This window comes from Vulpes lagopus, chromosome 3 (assembly GCF_018345385.1).
Source record: "Vulpes lagopus strain Blue_001 chromosome 3, ASM1834538v1, whole genome shotgun sequence".
NCBI classification, from domain to species: domain Eukaryota; kingdom Metazoa; phylum Chordata; class Mammalia; order Carnivora; family Canidae; genus Vulpes; species Vulpes lagopus.
Window position 1 is genome coordinate 115,024,763 of NC_054826.1, and position 15,380 is coordinate 115,040,142.

A 15,380-nucleotide genomic window follows, 5' to 3' on the forward strand; every position below is an offset into this window, starting at 1 on the left:
CAGTTACCATCTCAGCAGATGTTCATATGTGTGCTGTGTAGCAGTTAGCTACTGCTGCATAATAAACCACCCCCAAAACTTAGTCACCTAAAACAACAATCATGCTTCCATGTCTCTGGGTCATCTGGGAAGTTTGCTGATTTAGACAGGGTTGGGTAGATTTTGACTGTGTCTCTTCACGGGCCTCAAATTTAATTGGTCTGTGATGGGGCTTAGCAATCAATACATCTTAAAAGCTCCCAAGTGACCCTAATGCAGCCAGGATTCAGAACCATTGATTCGGACCCTAAAGCAGTGGTTCTCTGATTCAGAACCCCCTGGAGAGTTTATCAAACTAGAAATTGCTGGGCCTTACCCCTCAGACTTTCCAATTTAGCAGATTTGGGTTAGGCCCTAAGAGTTTGCATTTTTTACAAGTTCCCCGGGTGATGTTGATGTGCTGGTCTTGGGGCCACTTTTTGGGAACCGCTCGCTGAGCAGGAAGAAAACAGTGATGAGGTAATGGTGAGCAGGGATTCCTACCAGACAGGATGGGGAAGTAAAACCTCCCCATCTGGGCTGGGAGGAGGAGGGGAGAGAGAGGGGAAGTGAGGTAAGAGATTAGATTTAAAAGTCCTTGCTCCTACTTGCTGGAGGAAGTAGCAAAGGCTGGTGAGTTTTAGAAACCTTCAGCACAGTTTTGGGGAATCTGAGGATTGGACATGGTATTCGGTTTAGCATCACACGGCCCAGAGAGATTGCAGGTCCCTTGGGGAAACACGCTTTGGCATGGCGCCACATCAGTGTGGTGTGAGAATGATGGATTAACCAAGGTGGCATGAGAATGGTGGATCAACCAAGATTTGGGGTAAGGGCCTTGAAGGCAGACTCCCAGAGTCCTGACTGCTGCTGAGAAATCCCTCAGAGACTACAACAATCCCCACCCCCATCCTGGGGACACAAAGGTGGATCGTTGTCTGGGGTTGGGAAGTCTGGGTTTGGGAAGAAGCAAAAGCAATGGGACACCTGGGTGGCTCAGCAGTTGGGCATCTACCTTCCGCTCAGGTCGTGATCCCAGAATCTGGGATCCAGTCTCACATCAGGCTCCCTGCATAGAGTCTGCTTCTCCCTCTGCCTCTGTCTCTGCCTCTCTCTGTGTGTCTCATGAACAAATAAATAAATATATATATAAAAAAAAGCAAAAGCAATCATAGGGATACAAGCAGGACCCATGGTCATTGGAAATGGGTTCCAGCATGAAAACCAGGAACCAACACAATCCAGACCAGCACAGACCTGCCACTTCTCAGCAGAAAGCAGCAAGAATAGAAGCCCATGTGCAAAGCAGGGTCAGGACTAAGGTCAGGCGAGAGAGGTACCCAGGACACAAAATGCTATTGCAGGGTCAGCACTCACCCTAGACCCAGTCCCCGCACAAAGACGAGAGAGATGAAGCCCTCCTATGCTGGAGCCCCACAGACTTACCAGTTCTCCCACACTGCTGCTGGGAGTCTGACATGCACCCTGCATCCATCAGGGAAAAGGCTCAGAGCTGGGGACACCCCATGAGCTGATGAAGAGTTCTATTCACCCTGTGTCCTCGAAGAAGACTGTTTGGGATCAGAAGAGACTGAGTTATCATTAACAGGTGAGTTTCCAGAACCAGAGGGGAATGTCAGATCCAGATAGAAGAATGGTTTTGCACAACTGAATCATGGTGTCAAGTTTGCTATGGGGTATTTCACAGAGGTTGCATCAAAAGTCTTTTATTATTATTTTTTTAAACAAATGAAGGTTTGTCTGAGACAAGAAAGGGTTTGAACCTTTTAAGAACTTGGCTGGGTAGGAGGCTGATGAGGCATGTTATGGAGATCCTGTTAAGACTGATGAGGCCAGGCGATGGGTGGGTCAATGTGCCTCTCTGGGAAACTGGCTGAACCTAGAGTGAGGGCAGGTCTGGAATTGAGCAGACCAGTCCCACCCAGTAATTACTTTGTTACTCACCCTGCAGATTTACTTTGGAGAGGGAGGGGGCCCAATGGGCAGGGACACTCTGGGTCATGCCAGATCCAGGGAAAAGCCTAGACTGATCCGTTGAACCTATCCCCTGCCCCTATTACAAGGGGGCACAAGTTTGGGTGTCAGATCCCATTTGTTCCAAGACTCTGGTGGGGCACCTGATTCCCTTCTCGGGGAAGTCCGCGGCTCTGGTGGTCGGGGAGGCAAAAATGTGGTCCTGGGAGTGAAGTCAGCCGGCCACAAAGAAGATCCACTAGTTTAACCTGGGTGTGAGAGGTAGGAGATACTTCCCCTTCTTAATGCCTGACCTCTCCTTTTATTTATTTTTTCTAAGATTTTTATTTATTTATCCATGAGAGACAGAGACAGAGAGAGAGAGAGAGAGAGAGGCAGAGACACAGGCAGAGGGAGAAGCAGGCTCCATGCAGGGAGCCCGACATGGGACTCGATTCCAGGTCTCCAGGATCAGGCCCTGGGCTGAAGGTGGTGCTAAACCGCTGAGCCACATGGGCTGCCGCCTCTCCTTTTATATTCAGCTCTCCCTGTAGGATCCCTCCCCTCGTCCTGTTTTCCCAGCGCTGGATGCCTTCCCTCTGCCAGACAGGAGGAAGTCAGGTTAAGGAAGGCCTTGCACGCCTGGGAGGGCGTTGGCATTTATCCTGCAGGGAGTGGGGACCTCGGCGGGCTTCGAGCTGACCACTGGCGTGGCTAGTGTTTCCCCGCACCCTCACCCCAGACAATGCCTGGTTTGTAGAAATGTGTGCTCAATCCACTTGGTAGACCCATGATCTATGCTGTGTTCTAAGAACTGGGTAAGTTTCCACTATTTTAACACAGCCTCTTCTCCACTGCCCTAAAGCAATCTCCGACCCATCCTATCGCTGTAGGATGCTTTGTACTTATTTCTACTGATGGTGCATTTGATTTTTTTTCTGCCAGATTGGCAGCTCAGGTTTCACCGATCTTATCTCTGAACCCAGAAATACCTAGAACAAGGGGTAGTCTAGTAGGGTTGGATATTGGTCCTCCCCCAAAGCACTGTGATTGATGTGGCTTTGATTTCTTTTTTTTTTTTTTTATGATAACCTTCCAAGTTGATCAAGTTTAATGGAATTAGAGCACAGTAAAAGGCATTAGTATCCTAAGATAATGCCCTCATTCGTCCCATGGTCAGTCTCCAGGATTCTGTGGGGTCAGAAATGGAATGATCAGGTGTTATTTGGTACAATAGAAAGAGCAAGAATTCTGCTCACTGGCAGGTCACCCAGATCCCAGCCCTGCCACTTAGTAGCTCTCTCACCTGAGACTGTTTGCTAAATATCTCTTGGTTTCAATTTTCTCTTGAAAAGTGAGCACCACCTCTGTGTCTGGCTTACAGAGCTGTTGTGAGGATGATAAGGAAGACAGGTACTCAAGTGTTTAGGGCAGTGCTTGGTCACAAGGTAAAGGCTCAATAATCAGAGTAGTTATTGAGTAACACCCCCTTCTCCCCCCTCAGTGGCAAAAGCCCTAGTGATTGGGATTCTGTTCAGAAAGATACCGGACATTTTCGATCCAAGGCCTGTGAAAGATACTGGGGCTATTTCTGGGCAAGGCTGAGAATAAACTTCATGAGACTCACTTTAAGGATAAAACTTTTTTTTTTTTTTAAAGAATAAAACTCTTAAAATAAAAATCCCTTTCTCTTCACAGAGCTCTCCGGCCTCAAGAGATATTTGGATTTAAGCTTGCAGGGAAAGGTGGTTTTTAGCTTTCAATACTAGATAAGAGTAGAGGTGGGGGTGAAGGAGGAAGGGGTGTAGGAGTGACTCAGAGAAGGGGAGGAAGTACTGGAGTCCTCCTGGCGGGACAAGGGAAAAGAGATTTATGTCATGAGGACAGGGCTGGCTTTACTGGCAGTGGTCCAGATCATGTGCTCAGAAAGATCGCGAGCCCGGCTTAAAGATCTGTTGTCGTTATCATCTTGAAATTGTTAATAATTTGGAACAAGGGGCCCCACATTTTCATTTTGCACTGATCCTGAAAACTATGCACTTATGTGGTCCCATATAAGTGGAGGGATGAGGAGCAGAGGGGGCTCAGCAGATGCTGAGCTGCCTGCCCACGTGGACCATCCAGTGACCATCCTCTTTGGGTCATATGCTTTCCCAGAGTCATTGAACACTTGTACATCCTCTTGAATGAAGAGAGAGGATGCAGATGGGTATGCACTGTCTTTAAGAAGGGAAAATCTTAAAGAAGAAGAAGAAGAAGAAGAAGAAGAAGAAGAAGAAGAAGAAGAAGAAGAAGAAGGAGGGGGAGGGGGAGGGGGAGGGGGAGGAGGACTGAAAATCTTGCTGCCCTCATCGGAGTGGATCTGAATATAACCAGGAAGGCTTTTCCCTATGAGCACCTGTGAGACCTGAGACCATCACCGAAATACTCTGAGGTCCACACTGGCTCATTGGACCATTGGACCATCTTGCCCTGTTAGGATTTTTCTGCACGAGGTGGGTAATCTTCTGGCTGTCTGGTGCTTCTGCCTTTCAACCATTCTCACTGCCTCTGTGAAAACTGCCCTTTACTTTTCCATGTGTTTCCGGTGGGTCTGCCACTGATGGTGTGCTGTCTCCCACCATTGGCCTGGGCACGTGACCCAGGCTAGGCCAGTCAGTGCTCCATCTTCCTCTCCCTCTGCGTTGGACCATTGGTGGCAGTAGAGGGGACACCAAAGCTGAAGCTACCTCTCTCCTCTAATGGTATTGAGATGGAAATGACCGGTCACCTGGAAACAGACTCCTCAGAATATTTCACACGTCTTCTGTCCCCTATAATCACAATGTAAGATTTTACTTGTACTGTTCCTACTTCCTGTGTGAATGTGGGATTTATCCGGTGCTCCGATGGGCACAGATCCCTGGAGCTGGTGCAGTTTATTCAGTGACCAGGTCAGACAACAAAGGGTCTCTGAACACGACCAGAAAACCACTTCAAAATGCCAGAGTGTTATGAACTCTTTTGGGTCTTACTGAGGGCAGAAATGAGAACTACTTATAAACTTCATTTGTATTAACTGGGACACCAATGGGTGCATTCATTGGTCTTTCATAGAAACACATAACTAAAAAGCGAGGAAGCATAATTCTCAAAGCGAATTTGAGAGGAGAGCCTTTAGACATAGAACAACAATAACAAAAAATAAAAATAACAGGGAAGATAGTAAAACAATAGTAAAAAATAGGAAAGATATAAGCTACGTCATCTTTTGGCAAGAGATTTCATTTTATTTTCTTTTAAAAAATAGCTTTGTTGACATGTAATTTACATACCATAAAGCTCACCCATTTTGAGTGTACAATTCAATGATTTCCAGTAATTCACAGTCATGCCACCATCACCACAAAACAGTTGTAGAACGTTCTGCTCCCCTCCCCATACCCCCCCCAAACTCTCTTGTGCCTATCTGCATTCATTCCACATCTCCACTCCCAGCCCCTGGCAACCACCTCCTTTCTCTCTCTAAGGATTTGCTCTTTCTGGACATCTCATATGAATGGAGTCATATCATATGTGGTCTTTCTTATCTGGCTTCTTTGACTTAGAAAATGTTTTTGAGGTTACCCATGTTGTGGCATGTACCGATCGTTCATTTCTTTATTGCAGTAAAGTATTGTATGTCTGTACCACATTTTGTTTATGCATTCACCCATTGATGGGCATTTGGATTGTTTCCACTTTGGGGACAATTATGAATAATGCTCCTGTGAATTATGGCATACAAGTTTCCTTGCAGAGCAATGGCTCTTTCGATAATGTTAAATTCTTCTTCAGTAGAGAGAAACAAGCTCTTTCTTGAAAGAGTACATGGGACTTCGTGAACCTTGTTTTGAATAATGGATAAAGTGATAAAATTCATCTGCTACCCTGGAGAAGGCAAAATCGTTATAGGGGATGTCAGAAAATCTCAGTCCCTGTACCGGAGATTTCCCCATGTCTCTCTTAATGAGGTGGGGCCCATTAATTCCTCCCTGGATTGATATACATATGGATGTCTGGGAAAATCTCTTTTCTCACGGGGGTGGCTATGCTGAGAAAATGTAAAGTTGGTGCCCACTAGTGCCACTTGTCCTCTACGTGGAAGGAGACTTAGCAAAATACACTCATGCATTCAACAATACTATTGAATGCCTTCTATATGCAAGGCAATGTTCTAGGTATTAGGGATACAGGTGTGGGAGAAACAGAAACCAAAAACCCGCCCAAAACCCCTAAGCTCAAAGAGCTAGTTGGGGAGACAGACCATAAAAAATAGGGAAGATATAAGCTACGTCACATGGTGATATGTATTAAATTAAGCAGGAAAGGCAAACAAGAGTTCCTGGGAGAGGGGAAAGGTTGCTATTTTGTTTTTGTTTGTTTGTTTTTGTTTTTTTTTAAAGATTTTATTTATTTATTAATGAGAGACATACAGAGAGAGGCAGAGACACAGGCAGAGGGAGAAGCAGGTTCCATGCAGGGAGCCCGATGCGGGTCTCGATCCCAGGTCTCAGAGATCACACCCTAAGCCAAAGGCAGGCGCTAAACCACTGAGCCACCCAGGGATCCCCACGGTTGCTATTTTGAAGAGGAAAGTTGGCGAAGATCAGATTGCAAAGGTGACATTTGAGCAAAACCTAAAGGAGGTTGTATTATCTAAAGCTATCTAATGAATTTCTACATGCTTAGCTACTTAAAATAACACGTATTTATCATCTCACAGTTTCTGTGGGTCAGGAGTCTGGGCATGGCTTATTTGGATCCTCTGCTTCAGGGTCTCTCTCAAGTCTTTAATCAAGAGGTCGGTGGGTTGGGGTCTCACCTGAAGGTTCAACCAAGGGAGGATCCACTTCTGAGCTCACCTGGCTGTTGTCAGAATTTTAGCTCCTCTATGGGTATTGGACTGGGGTCTCAATTTCTAGCAGGGTACCCTCATCTCCTTGCCATGTGGATCTCTCCAACATGGGAACTTGGGTCATGGAGAAAGAGGCAGCTACCAAGGCAGAAATTACTGCTTTACATAACCTAACCACCGAAGTGACATCTCATCACTTGTGATAAGTTCTGCCAATACTCAACGGGAGGAGATGACGTGAGGGCGTCAACAGGAGGCAGAATCATTATGGGCCATCTCGTATGCTGCCTGTCATACAGGTGAAGGAGTGAGCCATGGGGGAGCTCAGAGGGAGGAGTGTAAGAGGCAGAATAAATAGGTGCAGAGGCCCTGGAGTGTTCAGGAAACAGTGAGGAGGTCCGTGTGGAGTGGAATGTGCAAGGGGCAGGGGAGCAGAGATGGGGACAGTGGAGGAGGTAATGAGGGGCCAGGTTATGTGGGACGTATTTGACTCTTACCTTAAGTGATATGAGTCACTGGAGAGTTTCCGGCAAAGGGATGACATGAGCTGGCATTCGTTCTAGACCCTCGATCCTCCAACTGTGGTCTGTGGATCACCCTTGAAGCTTGTTAGAAATGCACAATCTTAGGACACCCCCCCCCGCCCCGACCTAGTGCATCAGAGACTGCATTTAACAAGACCCCTAGGTGAATGGAATGCCCAGTAAAATTGGAACCTCGGTGGTTCTCACCCTGCAGCCAGCATCAGAATTACTCAGAGTGTTTGTTGACCCAGTTTGCCGGGCGCCATTCCCCAACCCCCAGAAGTTTCTGATTCAGTAGGTTCAAGGGGGAGGACTGAGATTCTGCATTTCTAACAATGTCCCAGAGATGCTGCTGCTGCTGCTGCTGCTGCTGCTGCTGCTGCTGCTGCTCAAGGAACCATGGTTTGAGAACCACTGGTTTACAGTGTGCCTGGTGCCAGGGTGCAGGGATGAGGAAGACAAAATCCTTCCCTTGAAGCTGTTCAGAGCATCAGACCCTGTTCTGGCCTCTGGGGGAACATGACATATCAGACCCAAAGCTCTTTCCTTGTCATAAGTCCTAGGAAGGTAGATTTTCTGTGCTGTCCTTTAAAACCACATCTGTGTGGTCACACTGGTGCCTACCCTGGCTCTCCGTTCTATTTGTGCAGTTAAATCTCATCTGTTTCTCCTAGCTGTGGCAGAGAGAGGGAACAGGTGGTCACCAGTGCCCCACTAATAGCTCTTCAGATGTGTGCAGCCCATTATTAAATCGCCCTCAGATTTTCCTTCTTGAAGACTAAATAATTAGCTCCCCTTTTCTGAATCACAGAGTGGAGAAGGTTTGGCTGACTGTAGCTACCAGCCTCAGACAGGGGCAGATGTGGTGGAAATTCTTAAACCAGCAGGGAGGCTAGAGGTAAGATGGGGTGGGGGGCTTCAAAAGCTAGACCATGGGACTCCTTCATCTCAGCAAGATCCTTAGAAGTGATGCCAGCAGACAGCATGCAAGATGGCATGTCTGGTGTCATGCAGAGATCAGCTGGAGGTGACATGTCACGGGTGAGCCAAACGTCTTCAGGGATTATGGGCACGATCGGGTTCACTCCTGCCCCAGGGCAATCTCCCACCCTGACTCATTCCAGCCAATGGATCAAGACCAGTGGTGATGATCCTCCTAGGTAGGAAGTATGTGGACATCACAAAGATGATGTCCTAGTATGCCAAGGTCAAGGTCAAACTTGGACCACCTGCATCAGCCTCTCTTGGGAAGCTTGTAAGGAAATGCAGACCTCCAGACCCCACCTTTATACTTACTGCATCGAAATCTCTGGATGAGGAGTCTGAGAATAGGGATTTTAACAAGATGGCATCCCCTCATTTCTCTGCACACTCAAGTTTGAGAATGACTGTGCTAGTGTGTGATATGGCTCTCTCTCTTCCTAGGGTTGGCCACCCACAAAAAAGAGAAACTGGTCAGGGTAGATAAAGCACTTAGTATGGGTATTAGTAATAAAAGCAACTTTGGTCTGTTTCCATTTTGAAAATAAAAAATAATGATAGCATTTCTTGAGCAGCTCCTCAGTGGCAGGCACTGTGCCAAGGGATGAATATGACTGGCCTATGAAATCCTCACCTCCATGAAATAGTGGCTGCTAGCATCCCATTCAACGAAGAGGCAACTGAGGCAGAGAGATATGTCTGAAGTCACATAGCTGCTAAGTGGCAGGCAGCAGGATTTAGATCCAGGCTTGGCTGATGCCCAAGGCCAGGATTTGAACCTCTACTTTGTCCCCTCCTCCTCCCTAACACATTTCCTTCCACCTATAGAATAGAATAAGAGGAGCCACGGCCCCAGATTCTGTGTCTGTTGTGGGAGAAAGAAACAGAGAACCACTAATTGTGAACACCCACTAGAGTTTCACATGCATTGTTCTCACTTACCTAACTTCACACCAGCCCTCAAAGGGAAGCATTATACCCATTCTGCTGGTGAGGAAACCTGAGGCTCCCGGGGATGAAGCAGCCTGCCTGAGGCCACAAAACCATTCTGTAGGCAAGGCTGGACTGGAACCCAGATCTCTTGCTATCATCCAGCCACACTGCCCAGAGAAGAAAGGGGTCTGACTCCTACGTGGGTTTACTCATCACATCAGCCCTAGGGATCATACTTAACAGGTGGCTGCCCTTCTTATTGCCACACCAGCTATTTAATTAGCCCAGAGCCTTCTTACTCCCCAGAGTTCAGAAACACTGCCTGTGGGTTATGGGCACAGCTAAAACAGGATCTGAATGGCATGTTCAGGAAGCTGTATAATTAAAACTGACTTAGGAGACAAGTGCCGTCAGCCTGTTTGGCAGAAATAGAAAGTCACCTAACCAGAATGTGTGTTGCCCATATGGTTGCCAGAGACAGCTTTTTGCTCTTCTGGCGCTTTTAAATTATAAGAGATATCCTGAGGTCTGTGGTTTGCCACTTCTAACTACCTTCTTAAGGATCCCGAAGAGAAAACCATTATTATGTGTCTGCCACCTGGGATTGGAGGGGAGAAGGTGAGGGGCCAGGTTCCTTCGAGAAGCTGTGGACTGAGGTGAGCCTAGGAGGTGACTAAAGCCTTATCTCCTGATCAACTCTGTGCCCCATTCTGCATTAGGAAGGTCTGAACTCCCTTACCAACACGTCTGCCCACTGAACACCTCCACCTGATGTTCCACAGCCACATCACTGTGGGCATGTCAGTTGGTTTCCAGAATGTCTTTCTTAGAGAACCCCATCCTCCCCCTCTCTACGTGGTCTTCATGGGATGGTGGCTCATGATCTCTGCTCACCTGGTCCAGGTGGACTCCAGCAGAGTGCTGGCTCCTCTGGACACAGTGCTTGGTCCAGAGGTAGGCACTTGAGCCAAGCAGGACCAATTAGAGTTTTTCCTTAAGATTTCATAAAAAGCCTCTCTTACTTTTGGAGCATTAACTATTAAAACATACACTCACGTTCACCACTGGCCATGTTTCTGCCAGGGGAAGCAAACCCCCTCCAGGAGAAAAACTTCATGTGTTCAGAGAAAAGCCGTGAAGAGGTGAGATATGGAGAGAGTGAGTCCTTAGGACTTCTTTTGCATCTCTAAATCCAGCCACGACTCTAGGATTTGCCCTCGGACTTCCCAGTCAGTGAGCCCACAAGTTCTTTTTCGCTCAAGCTGGATGGACATGAGTCTCTTGCAGGAACCTTACATAATATGTGTCTGAGATTCAACATATGCAAATAGAAAACCCCAACTCCTCCCCCAGCAAACCTGCCTTCATCTAGCCTCAGCTGCCTTCTACAGCCTCACTGCTCATTCAGTTACAGCCACTGATTGACCGACGTGACCATCATTCACGCTCAAAATCGCCTCATATCTGGATCACTACCATATCCTCCCCGCCTCCAGGCTTGTCTACTCCATGTCCACAGACAGACAGACAGACACACAGACACACACACACCCCTGCCAAAATCCTTCTGGGCCTGACCCTTCCTGCTCTTCTGTGGAGTAACTTCCCAGGCTGCAGGGCATCTGGCCTCTCCTACCTGTTGAACCTCACCTGGCACCGTCCTCCCCTTGCTCTCGCCAGAAAATTATTTGGCAGTTCTCACTCTCACCCCTAGGCTAACACACAATGCTACTTGCTGGGGCTCCTAATCCTTTCTGTGCCATGGACCCCCCAATAGTCTGCTGAGGCCTGTAGACCCCATCTCAGAATAATGCCTTTAAATCATAGAGTGGGGGATCCCTGGGTGGCGCAGCAGTTTAGCGCCTGCCTTTGGCTCAGGGCGTGATCCTGGAGACCCGGGATTGAATCCCACGTCGGGCTCCCGGTGCATGGAGCCTGCTTCTCCCTCTGCCTATGTCTCTGCCTCTCTCTCTCTCTGTGTGTGTCTGACTATCACAAATCAATCAATCAATCAATCAATCATAGAGTGGGATACCTAGGATTATAATGAAATGATACTTCCATTGATAAACACTGATCAAAATATTAAAACCAATTTAAATATGGTAATGTATGTGCTTCTTCACTAATGCATTAGATAGACCTAGTAGTTGTGATTTTCAAGCAGTAAAGAGTGCAAATAAAACTTCAAGTTATTCGCAACAACTGTAATGTGATACGAATGTACTTGATTTCAATTGACTTCTATTTCTTTTTTTTTAAGATTTTACTTATTTATTTATTTGCTCATTCATTGATTCATGAGAGAGAGAGAGAGAAAGGCAGAGACACAGGCAGAGGGAGAAGCAGGCTCCATGCAGGACCCCAATGTGGGACTCAATCCCAGGTCTTCAGGATCACGCCCTGAGCCAATGGCAGGTGCCCAACCGCTGAGCCACCCAGGCATCCCCTGACTTCGATTTCTATTCTACTCTCTTTCTGTTTCTATTGGTCACAAACCCAGGTAAATGTTTTAATCTGCTGGGGTTTGTTGTCTGCGTCCCAAATTAAAGGATGTACTGAATTTCATGTAGAGGCTAGTGACAATGGAGGTGTAACTCTTTTCCTTCCTAATTTCAGGAACACTGCAGAATTCTGAAGTAGGGGCTTCTCTACGGAGAGCTGGGTGGGTGCCAGCTGCCTCGTCCAGACAGGCACAGCCTTGCTCTGAGTCCATATTACACTTCAAAGCCGGACTACAGGGGCTCCTGGGTGGCTCCGTGGTTGAATGTCTGCCTTTGGCTCAGAACATAATCCCAGGGTCCTGGGATCAATTCCCACATCGGGCTCCCCGCAGGGAGCCTGCTTCTCCCTCTGCCTGTGTCTCTGCCCCTCTCTCTGTGTCTCTCATGAATAAATAAAAATCTTAAAAAAAAATAAAAAAGAAAGAAAGAAAGCCAGACTATACATCCCTGTGAAGGGCAGACAGAGGAGGTAGGGACCCTGAAAGCCAGGCTTCGAGTGACATCTGATGAATGACTTACAACTGACTTCTTGTTCATTCTTTCTTTGGAGGCAGGATGGTGCAGCTCTGAGGAGCTGGGCTTCCAGAGTTAAACACATTTGTATTTTGGTCCTGTCCCTGTCGCCCTTCACTTCTTTAACTCCAGTGACTCACTTCCTCTCTTCAGAGCTTCAGCTTTTGCACCTGGAAAATGGGATGACGATAGTACCTACCTTGTGAATGCTCCGGTGAATGCATGTGAAATGCCCAGCTCTCGGTCATAATAATGACTCAAAGGTTGGCAGCATCCATATTAGCTATTGTTACCATCCATTTACTCATTCAACAAGCACTTATTAAGCACCTATAGTGTGCCAGGTGCTTACACACCAGAAAGTATTTGATAACCTCAGAGGTAGGTTCTATTATGCCCATTTAAAATAACGTTCAAAAAAAAATAAAATAAAATAACCTTCACTGGGAGGGGTGCCCGGTTTTCTCAGTTTTAAGTCCTTAGGGATTAAGATATTAAACTAACCCTAAGGATTCCCTCCCTTTTCCCCCAATAGCCAGCACTGGGAGGCAGTGCGGTGCCCTGACTGGGGGAAGGATTTGGTGCAGGCTGTCTAGGTTTGAATCCCAACTGTTCCCCAATACCATCTACCCCCTGGGCAAGTTACTCCACCGCTTCATGCCTCCTCTTTTGTCATCCAGAGACTGGGATGGCAACAATGCCCACGTTACGTTTATCAGGGAAGTCAAAGCTGAATTTGGGCAAAAGGGTTAAAGTAGAGCCTGGCACACCATCTCCAAAAGTTTAGCTGTTCTGTTCTTTCTTTCTTTTTTTTAAGATTTTTATTTACTTATTTATTCATTCGAGACAAGAGGGAGAGAGAGAGGCAGAGACACAGGCAGAGGGAGAAGCAGGCTCCATGCAGGAGCCCGATGTGGGACTCAATCCTGGGTCCCCAGGATCAGGCCCTGGGTTGAAGGGGGAACTAAACCGCTGAGCCACCTGGGCTGCCCAGGTTAGCTGTTCTTAACTCCTGGGAACACCTGGCTAACTTTTCCACCTCTCTCAAGTTCCCCCTAAAAGCGCCCAATCCCAGAGAGGCCCTCTCCCCACCCAGCACCTTTTCCATCAGTGTTGAAGAAACATCGGGGATAAATACCATTAAGTGGTTAGGAGGGTGCACTGTGCGGGTTGCAACGCCAGCTGTCACGCTTCTCTGAGGGGTCTCTACCTCCTGCACCCCAGTCTCATCTGTGAACGGGGGGGGGGGCGCCTGCAGCGCCTCCCTCAAACAGGAGGAACCCCCCCTGCAAGCACAAAAACATTTCTTGAGTGCCTCCTCGGGTCAGGCACCGTGCTGGCCATATCGTGAGCAGGGCAGGGGGACGAGGGCATGACACGGTGCTGGTGGACAGTGGAGCACGTTGCCCGGCGGATTCTGCGTGCTCGGGCTGTGCTGCACGCCGCGCGCTACGAATGAAATCTTCCGTGCTAACGAATGTGTGCCGGCTGGATTTTCACGCCAAATACCTACCCAGAGGCACGTTACGCCTTTTATTTATGACATCCACGCTCATTTGCTCACGTATCCCCACAAAGCAGCCTTGGAGAGAAGGCAGGACGCAAGGACGGAGATTCTATGCCTTTTTTTTTTTTTTTTTTAGTGCAGAAAAGACAGACGGGAGGCGCTGGGCGGCAGAGGCTGCATAACGTGCTCACGAGAGCCGGCGGAGGGCAATGTTCCACTGCTAACTCCCCCGCTCCCGAGGCCCGGGCGCCCCCGCCACGCGCGCCGAGGGGACCCGCGGGACCCGTCCCGGGGCGCGCTCGCTCGCTGGCCCCGGAGCCCGCCCGAGGCGGCGGACGCGCGCACATCGCGGGCGCGACGCTGGGTGGCGCTGCCGGGCCGCCCCGCCGCCGACCTGTTGCGCCCCGGGCGCAACTCGGGCAGGTTCGGGACCCGGGGGCGCTCGGGTCTCGGCGCGCGCCCCCGCGGCCCCCCGGGCGCCCCCTTGCGCCGCCTGAGCTTGGGGCTCCCAAGGCCCCGGCCCCTGCGATCCTCGCCGCAGCAGCTCCGGGCGCGTCGTGCACCGTTCGGGTGGGGCGGGAATAAAGTTTTTCCGACCGGGACTGGGAGAGGGCTGGATGGGGAGGCCCCTCCCCGCCCCGGCCTCCTCGGCGGCCAGGCCTGGGCGCCGCCGGCTGCAGGGCTGTGCCGGGGGCTGCGCTGGGGGCTGCGCTCTCGGAGGGGCCGGCCCGAGCCGCGCGGAGGGGCCGGCCCGCGCGCCGCCCGCCCCCGCCCCCGCCCCGCGCCCGCCCCCGCCCCCGCGCCCGCGCGCCCCGGCCCCGGCGCCTCCAGCCCCGCCCGCGGCCGCCCGGGGCTCCGCGCAGCCCGGCCCGCGCCTGGGGGGAGCGGCGGCCGGCGAGCGTGGCCGCGGCGGGGGCCCCGGGCGCCCCGAGCGCCCGCAGCCTGGGAGGCGGCCCCGGCCCCGGCCCCGGCCCCGGCCCCGGCCCCGGGAGCAGGAACGCGGGGAAGGGCAAGGACGGGGCGGCCGGCGGAGGGGCGGGCGCCGCTCATCAGCCACGCCGGTCACGTCTGGGGCCGCCCGGCTGCCTCCTGCTTCCTCCCCCCCTTGGCTGTGCCCCGCGGCCCCTGCGGGCGAGGGCAGAGCGGCCGTGGCGGCGCCATGCCCGGGCCGGAGTGAGCGCGCGAGGGCGAAGATGGCGTACATCCAGGTAGGGCTGCGGCCGGGGGTCGGGGCCGCGGCGCCCCCTCGGTGACGGCGCGCGGCCGGGCTCCCGCCAACTTGGCTCGACCGCAGCGGCGCCCCGGGGCGCGCCCCCTGTGCGGCGGGGGGCGCGCCCCGGGGCAGGGGGCAGGGGGCTGCGGGCTGCGGGCTGCGGGCTGGGGACCCCGCCCCCGGGACGGAGGCCCCCCGGCCCCGCGCGCGCCCCGGCCTCCCCGCAGCGCGGGGGGTGCGGCCGACTTCCCCGCAGCCCGGCCCCCGCACCCCACCCCCGGGGAGGGGCCGCGCCGGGGCGGCCCGGGACGCGCCGGCCGCGGGCCCGCCAGCTGCC

The 15,380-nt window shown here is 50.9% G+C and overlaps 1 protein-coding gene across 1 annotated transcript in view; it reads left to right on the forward strand.

Annotated features, from left to right (window-relative positions):
* Nucleotides 1–14,705: 14,705 nt before the first annotated feature.
* Nucleotides 14,706–15,380, forward strand: part of SYT17 (synaptotagmin 17) — a 75,124-nt gene continuing 74,449 nt past the window's right edge. The window contains exon 1 of the mRNA XM_041749214.1: nucleotides 14,706–15,038. Coding sequence (XP_041605148.1) covers nucleotides 15,024–15,038 — 15 coding nt within the window. The 5' untranslated portion in view covers nucleotides 14,706–15,023. The remainder of the gene's footprint in view (nucleotides 15,039–15,380) is intronic.